Source organism: Oncorhynchus mykiss, chromosome 23 (assembly GCF_013265735.2).
Source record: "Oncorhynchus mykiss isolate Arlee chromosome 23, USDA_OmykA_1.1, whole genome shotgun sequence".
NCBI classification, from domain to species: Eukaryota; Metazoa; Chordata; class Actinopteri; order Salmoniformes; family Salmonidae; genus Oncorhynchus; species Oncorhynchus mykiss.
In genome coordinates this window covers 33,389,244-33,401,298 of record NC_048587.1, presented here as the reverse complement: position 1 = coordinate 33,401,298, position 12,055 = coordinate 33,389,244, and the positions used below count along the sequence as shown (strand labels likewise).

At 41.1% G+C, this 12,055-nt stretch overlaps 1 protein-coding gene across 1 annotated transcript in view; it reads right to left on the bottom strand.

Moving 5' to 3' along the window:
• The window catches only part of LOC110502619 (potassium voltage-gated channel subfamily H member 1), an 89,720-nt gene that overhangs the window by 31,325 nt on the left and 46,340 nt on the right, over positions 1 to 12,055 (bottom strand). The window contains exons 10-11 of the mRNA XM_036960257.1: positions 7,874 to 8,073; positions 6,279 to 6,531 (exon numbers count right to left, since the gene is read on the bottom strand). Of these exons, the coding sequence (XP_036816152.1) occupies positions 6,279 to 6,531; positions 7,874 to 8,073 (453 nt within the window). The remainder of the gene's footprint in view (positions 1 to 6,278; positions 6,532 to 7,873; positions 8,074 to 12,055) is intronic.

Sequence of the window (12,055 nt, the reverse complement as noted above, 5' to 3'; positions counted from 1 at the left end):
AAACACACTGTTTTACAATGATCTACATGGTGTAGCCGGAGGACAGCTAGTTTCCATCCTCCTCTGGGTACATTGACTTCAACACAAAACCTAGGAGGCGCATGGTTCTCACCCCCTTCCATAAACTTACACAGTAATTATGACAACTTCCAGATGACATCCTCCAACCTATCAGAACTTTTTAGCATGAACTGACATGTCCACCCAATCAAAGGATCAAAGAATGAATCTAGCACTGAAAGTATAAGCAACATCTGTGGCATTGTGTTGTGTGAAAAAAATGCACATTTTAAAGGGGCTTTTTATTGTCCCCAGGACAAGGTGCACCTGTGTAATGATCGTACTGTTTAATCAGCTTCTTGATATGCCACACCTGTAAGGTGGATGGATTATCTTGGCAAAGGAGAAATGCTCACTAACAGGGATGTAAACAAATTTGTGCACAAAATGTGATAGTTTTTTGTGAGTATAGAACATTTCTGGGATCTTTTATTTCAGCTCATGAAACATGGAACCAACACTTTAGTGCGTATATATTTTTTGTCCTCCCTCTTAAATGGCATCAACCTCCACTGACAGAGACACTATGTACATTTATTCTGATCACTGCGTCTGGTTTCTGAGAGGATCCGATTTGTGATTCTATGAAATTGAACTTAGATGGATGAGCATATAAAAAAAGCGCAGACATAATTTCACGACACAATACCTAAATGTAAAGCTGTCCAAGTACTGACAATTTAAAATTAACTACAGTTGAAGACGGAAGTTTACATGCACTTAGGTTGGAGTCATTAAAACTTGTTTTTCAACCACCCCACAAATGTCTTGTTAACAAACTATAGTTTTGGCAAGTCGGTTAGGACATCTACTTTGTGAATGACAAGTAATTTTGCCAACAATTGTTTACAGACAGATTATTTCACTTATAACTAACTCACTGTATCACAATTCCAGTGGGTCAGAAGCTTACATTCACTAAGTTGACTGTGCCTTTAAACAGCTTGGAAAATTCCAGAAAATGATGTCATGCTTTACAAGCTTCTGATAGGCTAATTGACATCATTTGAGTCAATTGTAGGTGTGCCTGTGGATGTATTTCAAGGCCTACCTTCAAACTCAGTGCCTCTTTGCTTGACTTCATGGGAAAATCAAAAGAAATGAGCCAAGACTTCAGAAAAACAATTGTAGACCTCCACAAGTCTGGTTCATTCTTGGGAGCAATTTACAAACGCCTGAAGGTACCACGTTCATCTGTACAAACAATAGTACACAAGTATAAACACAATGGCACCACGCAGCCGTCATACCGCTCAGGAAGGAGACGTGTTCTGTCTCCTAGAGATGAACGTACTTTGGTGCGAAAAGTGCAAATCAATCCCAGAACAACAGCAAAGGACCTTGTGAAGATGCTGGAGGAAACAGGTACAAAAGTATCCATATCCACAGTAAAACGAGTCCTATATCGACATAACCTGAAAGGCCGCTCAGCAAGGAAGAAGCCACTGCTCCAAAACCACCATAAAAAAGACAGACTACGGTTTGCAACTGCACATGGGGACAAAGATCATACTTTGTGGAGAAATGTCCTCTGGTCTGATGAAACAAAAATAGAACTGTTTGGCCATAATGACCATCATTATGTTTGGAGGAAAAAGGGGGAGGTTTGCAAGCTGAAGAACACCATCCCAAACGTGAAGCATGGGGGTGGCAGCATCATGTTGTGGGGGTGCTTTGTTGCAGGAGGGACTGGTGCACTTCACAAAATAGATGGCATCGTAAGGAAGGAAAATATGTGGATATATTGAAACAACATCTCAAGACATCAGTTAAAGCTTGGTCGCAAATGGGTCTTCCAAATGGACAATGACCCCAAGCATACTTCCAAAGTTGTGGCAAAATGGCTTAAGGACAACAAAGTAAAGGTATTGGAGTGGCCATCACAAAACCCTGACCTCTATAGTAAATATGTGGGCAGAACTGAAAAAACGTGTGAGAGCAAGGAGGCCTACAAACCTGACTCAGTTACACCAGCTCTGTCAGAAGGAATGGGCCAAAATTCACCCAACTTACTGTGGAAGCTTGTGGAAGGCTACCTGAAACGTTTAACACAAGTTAAACAATTAAAAGGCAATGCTACCAAATACTAATTGAGTGTATGTAAACTTCTAACCCACTGTGAATGTGATGAAAGAAGTAAAAGCTGAAATTAATCATTCTCTACTATTATTCTGACACTTCACATTCTTAAAATAAAGTGGTGAACTTCGCTGACGTAAGACAGGGAACTTTTAATGTCAGGAATTGTGAAAAACTAAAACACTGCATGTAAACTTCTGACTTCAACTGTATAATATTAACTTTCATATCTTTGTTGAATGATTGAGAGTGAATGGGACAATGTTGACTGCAAAAGATAAGATAACCTTTGTTATATTACCTAATGTTGTTTTCCTACTTAGAACTCTCACAGATCTCATGCAATTGCACAAGACATGCATTCATTTACAAATGCATGTGCACACACAAACACCAGAACTGGGTTCAAATGTTATTTCAGGTATTTCAATTACTTTTCAATACATTTTAAAACAAGTATTCAGATAACCTTTATTTGGGAAAAACAACAAGTAGTTGAATATTGGAATGTATTTTGAAAAGCACTCGGAAAGTATTTAAATACACTCCCATGAATTTAACCCACGATTTGGTTGACGATTTGGGTTTTACAAATAACCATTTTATATACTCAAATAAAAGTACTTGTTTTGGGCTGTGTATTTCAAAAGCCTCAAATACAAAGAAAAAATATTTAAATAACAAATACACTTGTATTTGAACCCAGGTCTGGCACGCACACACACGTTTTGTTCTTCTCTCCTCATGGGGACAATAAAATTCATTTCCATTCAGAATTTAATTTTAGGGTTAGGGTTAACCGTAACACCTAACCTTGACCCTAACCCAAACCACTAACCCCTTACCCTAATTGTAACCCTAAACCTAACCCCTAAGCTTAAAATAGCCTTCGTCCTCATTGGGGATGTGGGAAATGTCCCCACGAGGAAGAATATTCTTTGTTTTACTATTCTTGTGCAGACTTTGTGGGATTTTAGGTCTGCACAAGAATAGAAGAACCAACCCTCACACACAAACATACATTTGAAATATTTTTACTTGAATCCACCAATCAAATAAAAATAAAAAAAGGAATCCAAACATTAAACATCATAACCAGAAAATCTCTCCCATCAGTCACTTTGCTAATCACCATACTGCAAAGAAATACCAAAGAATGGAATTTACTTTCGTAGAAAGACACCAAATTTAGCTCAAGGAAAAACAAATCCTAATGGCAAAGTCTGAGGATCTACGGTGAGGGGGTTATTTGTAGCTTGCTGGAGAAACATCAAAGTCAGGATAATTTCCTATTCTACCTACCCCTCTCCCCAGAGAAGCTCTGACTAGCACTCAGCACAGCACAAAGTAACAATGTAGCACAGGACAAAACAACATAACACAGCACAGCATAGAACAGTACAGTATAGAATAGTACAGCATATAACAGCACAGTATAGTACAGCACAGTGCAGCACAACATAGAACAGAACACCACAGCGCAACACAGAATACCAACCTGCTATATTTCAGTTAATCTACTCCTTTAGATGGTAAACTCAGCGATATAACGTAGGTGCACAAAGTAAACAGCATAGTGGGTTAATTTCCGCACCAACTAAGAGCGTTGAAGTGCGAGGCTAAACTTCTCAGCTGTTTTGGTCCTGTACCTACCATGCACTTACAGCGTAAAGCAAACCTGTGCACATGCACTGTGTCAGAGCAAAGTCTTGCATCTCTCTCATCTGCGCTGCTGCTCGTGGCGAAGTCATTTAGCTGAGCCTACCTTTCATCTAACACCAGCACACACACACACACACGCACACACACACACACACACACACACACACACACACACACACACACACACACACTGTGTTTACATCCAGAAAAGCAAGCGGTTTATATCAGTCTCTTCCTAATTGAAACTGACATCTGCCTCAGCATTACGGTACGTTGTTGAAAAGCTGCCAACACCCATCAAATACACAGCCAACATTGAATTACAGCGCGTAAGTGGGTGGGTGTAGGCCCACGTTTTCATTCCCAGAGATTAGAAGGTTGGGAGTTTGATCCTCATCCGAGTCATACCAAGGACTGTAAAAATGGGACCCGATGCATCACTGCTTGACACTCAGCATAAGAAGATAGATTGGGGGTAAGGCCCTGGGATAGACTTGTATCCTGTCCAGAGGGTGTACTTGTACATCAAGCTGCCTCAAACTACAGAAACAGTAGATAGGAGCTGGAGCCTATGAGCCCTTCCAGCTCGCACAACTCAAGGCTATTTACAAACGTACTTATAGTGGTAGTTTCTGGGTCAGTGGTAGTCACTCCTAACTATGTAAATCAACTAAACAATGGCCTAATTTACACTCAAATTGTAAAACACGTTTGACACATCGGTTGTGATACAACGGATAGTTTTGATGAGTTTGTCAGCATAATCAGATTGGATTGATTTTTAAAAAAAACATTTCATGTCTTACAGCCTGAAACAAACCAAGGCAGTGACAGAGAGGCAATAAAAGGCACAGCAAGACAGCTACAGTTAGAATGCTGTGCTTCAGATTTGGTTGAACCTTGGAAACCCTTAAACAAATGCTTTCATGTCCTGCAGTTTGTGAAAACCCCAGAGAGAAAGTAGAAGGACCACGGTGCTGGTGCAGCAGTGATACTGTAGGCTATAGCAGCTACCATTAGATTAGTGAGAAAGTGACTGACAGCGATAGCTAGTTCATCACCCAGGGTTCCATTGCCATGAATTAGCCAGGACAAGTATAACAACATAACATGATATTAATCCTCCCCACGAGCCAACCCACCAATTACAGGTCAGCAACGCGAGAGAAAACAACCACAGCTATTTTACCCAGCAGGCCCAGGGAGGAACATGTGTTGCATTTTTACTGTTCACTTTTTTAAATGATGTTGTTTGTATATTTTCCCGGCAATGTCTGCTATTTGCCCAGCACCGTCGATGTTTGTCTATGTAGCAATAACGATTTTCTGATATTTCAGGGCCATGTAAACAGGGTTGGATACATACAACAGTCTGCATATACTACACACACACCGTCGAGACCAACCAAAACAAGGATGCGAGAAAGGACAAAGAATGCATTACTCAGACATACTGTATAACAAAGTGTGATCTACAGACACTCAACATTTAGCTGTGTAGCCTTCACCCTCCAATCCCACATTAACACCTTGTTAATGTCTCAACAGGGACTGTTGTTGGGGTGAAATCAAATCAAATGTTATTTGTCACATGCTTCGTAAACAACAGGTGTAGACTAACAGTGAAATGTTTACTTACGGGCCCTTCTCAACAATGCAGAGAGGGGAAAAAATATGAATAATAGAAAAATAATAACAAGGAATAAATGCGCAATGAGTAACTATAACCTGGCTATATACACGGGGTACCAGTACCGTGTTGATGTGCAGGGGTATGAGGTAGATATGTACACACTGATGATATTCTCAGAGGAATCTCTGTCTGTCCGATAGTGACCTCCCGTCACGACCTTATCTCTAAAGAGAAAGGTCCTGGGGCTCCATTTTCCACTTGCCTCAAAGCAACGTTACGGTAATGTCAAAAACAAGCATTTTGGTAGGTAACTCCAGCTTATTATTATCGCCAAGTTAGCAATTTTCTAATCTACATAGACCTTTTTGCTTTGAGATGGAAGTGCTGGTGTCAATAGAGGCACTGTTGAGTCTCTCAGATCTAATATTAAGGCTATTTCTGCTCAGTATATCGCTTTTTCCCATTACAATTTGAGTAGCGGTTTCCATCCACTTGTCAAAAGATTTGCAAGCTAGTTATCCCCTCCAAAAAAATCTCATTTTAATAGCAAGCATTCCTGTCCTGAGCTAAAGCCAACTTGAGAAATCCAAGCAAAAATGACCACTACCATTGCCTCTACCAATGTGCACCGTCTCAACAGCAACTCGCCCAAAATGGCCACCACCTCATACTGTACAATGGACAGCCAACTCACCCAAAATGGCCACCACCTCATACTGTACAATGGACAGCCAACTCACCCAAAATGGCCACCACCTCATACTGTACAATGGACAGCCAACTCACCCAAAATGGCTACCATGTAAGCCTACTTCATCATACTGTACAATGAACAAGTACTCACCTAAGATGGCCACCACCTCGTCATCTTGGATGACCTCCAGGGATCCTGAGACCACGAAACAGAGGCTGTCCACGCTCTCTCCGGCATGGTAGATGAGGTCACCAGGGGCACAGTGGATAGTCTGGAACTCCATGGCCAGGGCACGCAGGCACCCGTCACTGGCCAACCTGAACGCAGGGTGTTCTTTGAAGACTTTCCTGTTCAGGTGGACGCAGATATCTGCCCTCATGTCCTTAGGGCATATCTGCAATACCTGGGAGGGGGAGAGGAGAAGGAGCGAGGGAAAGAGGGAGAGAAAGAGAGAGAGAAAAAGAAAGAAAGAGAGCGGGAGAGAGCGACAGGGTTGAGTTAAATAACCAAATTATGCCACCTTCCACACTCATTGCCTTTGGTGAACCAGACATTTCTGACTGGCAGCCATGATAGCATGTTGATACATTACTTTAAATCCTCTTCTCTCTTGTGACTTTCCCTTCCATCTTTATCTTGAAATATTCTAAGACTGTCGCATCATGGCAAACAACCCAAAACAGGTTGTATTTATAATAATATAATCATCATCATCATCCAGTTATGGTGCTCATTGGGTAAAATAACAAGTTAGAGGAGCACTTAGGAGCATAGAAAATACAACAGTAAATCAATGTTATAATCCTGTTCTGTAAATCAGATTTTTCTGTTTAAAAAAACAGGAAGTATAAGTATATAGAGTAACCCCAACGGTGTCGTAAGGTTAGTGGTATGGGTTACAGTTAGTTGAGTATGTGAGCAGATCATACAAAGAATCCCCCAAAACTGCCAATCAAACCAGCCTCCCTCTACAGGCCTGGCTGGGATGGTCTTGTCGTCACAGCAGCCACAGTCACACTCCTGAGAGGCTGAGGTGAGTCAGTCTGCAATAGCAGAGAAACCTTAAAGGATTTGACCCTCCTTCCCTCATCCATTCTCTCTGCGCTGTGGGAGAAATGTGCCTGGAAGCTTGCATAGTGTTGCTTTCTGCTGACACGCATACAGCATAGGAATGGGCCAAAATCATTACTGAACTACACCTACTTACCCCACCTATCAGTGTTGAGGTAACCCCAAAAGACAAACTGCTGTACAGTACTTACAAAATGTTTTACTTATTGGACACATTTCTTACATTTCATTTCTACACTGGTTTTTCTATATGCTATGCTTAAAATTGGTTTCAAACCATGTCACATCAAATGAACTAATCTGATTACCTCATATTACACCATTACTTAGCTGAAGCAGTATGCTAATCAGACAACGTTTGTCTGATTAGCAAACAGGGTAAAGTCAGTTGTCATAAACTAACACCAGCTGTCATGACTATTTATGATAATCTGTTAATATAGCAGTGCTACAGAGCATTATCCATTAAGTCAACACCATCCCCTACCCCACATCCCTCCCCAAATGGACTGGTCCAGCACAACAGGACACAGAGTCACGATCACCACCACAACACAAATGGGCCAGCTTGCTGCGAAAGCTACCATGCAGGAAACACAAACAAACAAACCAACACAGGAGGGAAGGGTAATGAATGTCAAGGTAATGAATGTCTGGCTTACAGTTTGAGATACCTTTTCAGTATCTATGCCCCGGGACATGGACCAGGTGGAGGCGATGTAATCCATGACCCTCTCGCTCAGCCCCTTGGGCACCTGGTAGAGTTTGAGGAAGTCACGGACGCTGTTCAGCATCTCGTGGTAGCGGTTGGTGTTGGCGTACATCTGCTGGAAGATGGTGGTGACGTTACCGAAGATGGTGGCGTAAAGCAGGGCTTCGGAAAAGAAAGACAAGGAAAGACAAGGGGGGTGGATGTTTAGAACATTTAGAGAAGAGTCCAAGCCACGGGAAGTAGGGGTGGTGAGGGTGCTGCATCAGCCCCTGAAAAATTAAATGTACAAATGATTTAAAAAGTAGTGCACTGAGCCTTTTTATGTTATTTTATTTAACTAGGTCAGCACTGGGCCTTTAATAGTCCTGTATTAGTGGATATATCGCGATGGCGAAAAAAACGACTTCACGCGGCTATGGAAGAATCCGAGAAAGTTAGTTTCTCTGAGAAGGATAATATGCATTTTTAAGAACACAAGTTAACAGACGGGAGACTTCCGGAATTGATCCAGTATTACAGCATCAATGTGTTGAAATGTGTCAGTACTTGAAATACATACAGTAAGTCAAGTCATCAAAGCTTGTTGATCGGTAAAAGCTGCTCCTTTTTTGTAATATAACAATAAGAATGCATCAAATATCCACTAAGGTTCAGAAAGACGTATCCTTCATCTTTGAGGACAAACATAGAAAAGAAGATTCAAGAACCAAAGTGACAAACAAGCAGTGTGTGAGGAAGTGTGTATGTGCCACAGAAAGCAAAAAAGACGGCCTCTCTGGTTGTGCGTGTGCTTTTGTGTGCGTGTTTAGAGGAAACGGGGCTGAAGAGGAGGTGACAGAGACACAGAGCTCTTCTGACAGTGCCTGTCCATCAGCATCATACACATTGTCTATGTTGCGTGATAAGCCTTTAGGTCATTACTTAGATAAACTACTCAGTAGGTTACGTTTTTTAAAAGTTTTTTTGACCTTTTGTGTACCAGGAACAGCCAAGTACCTTCTTTGAGGAGCTTTTACTTTTAAACTAAATCGGCTAACTATAAGATACTGGCACCAATCTACGGACCGAAGTTTGAGAAACCCTGAACTAAAGGTTTCCAATCACATTTCTGGAATCAGAGATTCGACATGAATACAGGTCTCTGCTAAAGCACAGCCTTCCAGCCATGACTCATGAAGCACAGTGCCCACTATGCACATGGAACAACAAGAGAGATGTGCTTTTTGGGGCCAAACAAAACATAATTCCCTTTTTATGCACTTTTCTCTCTACGCGTATTCTGACCTTGAACATAAGCATGAGAATAGCATGCCATTTTCAATCCTCTCAAAAATGTTTTCTTGCCTCACATCATTATTTGGAAACGGTATATTGATGATATTTTTGTTCTATGGAGGGGTGATGCAAAACAGCCCCAGGCGTTCCCTGCTTTTCTTAACTCCTGTTCTGAGCATCTGAGATTTACGATGCAATCTGATTGATACACGTCAAATCAGTTTTCTTGATCTTCTGATCTTGTGTGAAGATAAGGTTCTATACACTGATCTTTACAGGAAGCCTACTGATCGTAACAGTTTGTTGAGGGCTGATAGTTGTCACCCACTTCCCTTGAAAAATAGTTTGCCCAAAAGCCAATTCTGTCGAATCAAAAGAATTTGCAAAAAACAATCCGATTTCGACAGAAATATGGCGGAGACGCAAAGAAAGTTCAAGGACAGGGGCTACAAGAATGATCAGATTAATATTGCCGTTGAGAAAATTCAAAACAAAACGAGACATGACCTCTTTCAAGGTCAGTCTCGCAAAAAGACGCATTCTTGTGTTCTAACTACCCACTATTCAAAGTGCTCTGAACAAATTAAGGGAATTGTTCACAAACATTGGCACATCCTAAAATCCCATGATAGTCTCGGTAATGTGTTTTCGGACCTTCCCTTGGTCGTATTCTCGCGGGGCAGAAATCTCAGAGACCAATTGGTAAACTCTGATTTACCACCCCAAGATATTCCTGAACAACGTCTATTTGCGCCCCTACTGGATGGAAATTACACATGTAATGGCTGTGCTCACATACAATGGCACTTATAAATGTAGATCCTTCAAACACCCACAAACAGGGAAATCGATCCCAATAAAAGGTGTTATTACGTGCTCCACTAAGGCAGTTATTTATCTTATAACTTGTAGTAAAAATTATGTAGGTAAAACAAAGCGTGAATTAAAAGTACGTATCTCAGAGCATCGTAGCACCATTAGGTGTAAAAACTTTACTTATCCAGTTGCGGCCCACTTCTTGGAGGCAGGCCACTCGATTTCGTCTCTACGTTATATTGGCATCGAACATGTCACCCTCCCTAGGAGAGGGGGTGACCTTGATAATTTATTGTTAAAACGAGAGGCTGCCTGGATCTTTAATTTAAAGACCCTTGCACCCTTCGGTCTCAACGTAGACTTTGATCTGAAGCCATTCTTGTGATTATTGTGACTTTGCCATTGTAATTGTTTGTAAACTTGTGTAGTCAAATTAATCTATGATCGTATGCTATCCATTTGTTGTTTATATGCTGTTCTTTGTATGACATTTTAATATTTGATTATTAACCAATGATATTAGGCCACTCTTGGCCATGATTACAGACACCTGTGTCTTTTGACACTATATAAACGAGTCATCCCGCAGTGTTTGTGATTACACCCTGATGAAGACAGCTTGGCTGTCGAAACGTTGGTATTACATTTTTTGCATCTGAGCTCCTAGAGTGTGCGGCTCTCTTTTATTTTCAAGTTTCTACTCCGCTAGCCAGCACCTCGTCTTTACAGGTGTGTGTTTCTTTTTCTTCTAAATAGCATGCCATTCACCTGATATTTGTTTGGGGTGGAGATGATACGCGGTATTCCTGGACTTAATTCCCTCATAATTCCACCACCTACGTGTGAGGAAACCCTGAATAAGGTCTAGCCAACCGAGCGGTTCCAAGTGGAAAAAGCACCTACTTCGTTTTTTTTCAATAGAAATAACACCATTCTCCATCCACTGTAATTTACAACTTAATAAGAGCTATTGATTAGAGCTAGGTAAATAAGTAATCCGTTTGGATAGAATATTTGTAAATATAAATGACTTTTTTTAGATCTATTTTACATGATAATCGCTGACAAATGTGAAACCAATCATATGGCGGCAAACTAAAGCAGTAAAGTGTATGAAATGCTGTGCCATTATGCAGAATTTAAATTGGCCTTTTAACTGCAGGGATGGGCACTCTGAAATGTCTTAATTATAGGCTAACTTGACTTTCTCTGTTTCCTATTTCTATCATGTTAAATATTAGCCACCATCTGTATTGATCATCAATAGGCCCAATAACAACACATATTCAACTGTCAATTTACTATTAGTCCCCTTCAGTTGGTATAGCCTCCATTATCATTTTCCATTTAAATACATTGTCTCGTTTACCTTCATTTGCTTATCTGTAAACCCTGTCAAGGCCATGTGGTTGTTGCTGAGGATCATTAGTAACAGTTCATAATATATATGTTAAAAAATAAATGTAGGAGAGTTAAATTGTTATGGAGCTGAGCATAGACCAAGCCTTAACAGTTTGAAGCCAACCCATGGTGCAATACTTGGCCATGTCATCACACAGTTCCATGGTTAGTGCAGGAAATAGACTAGGGTACAGCCTATTATTGTACACTATTCTCCCAATTATAATTCTAAACTCAGCAAAAAAAAGAAACGTCCTCTCACTGTCAACTGCGTTTTCTTCAGCAAACTTTTTTTGTATGAACATAACAAGATTCAACAACTGAGACATAAACTGAACAAGTTCCACAGACATGTGACTAACAGAAACCGAATAATGTGTCCCTGAACAAAGGGGTGGTCAAAATCAAAAGTAACAGTCAGTATCTGGTGTGGCCACCAGCTGCATTAAGTACTGTAGTGCATCTCCTCCTCATGGACCGCACCAGATTTGCCCGTTCTTGCTGCAGGATGTTACCCCACTCTTCCACCAAGGCACCTGCAAGTCCCCGGACATTTCTGGGGGGAATGACCATAGCCCTCACTCTCCGATCCAACAGGTCCCAGACGTGCTCAATGGGATTGAGATCTAGGCTCTTCGGTGGCCATGGCAGA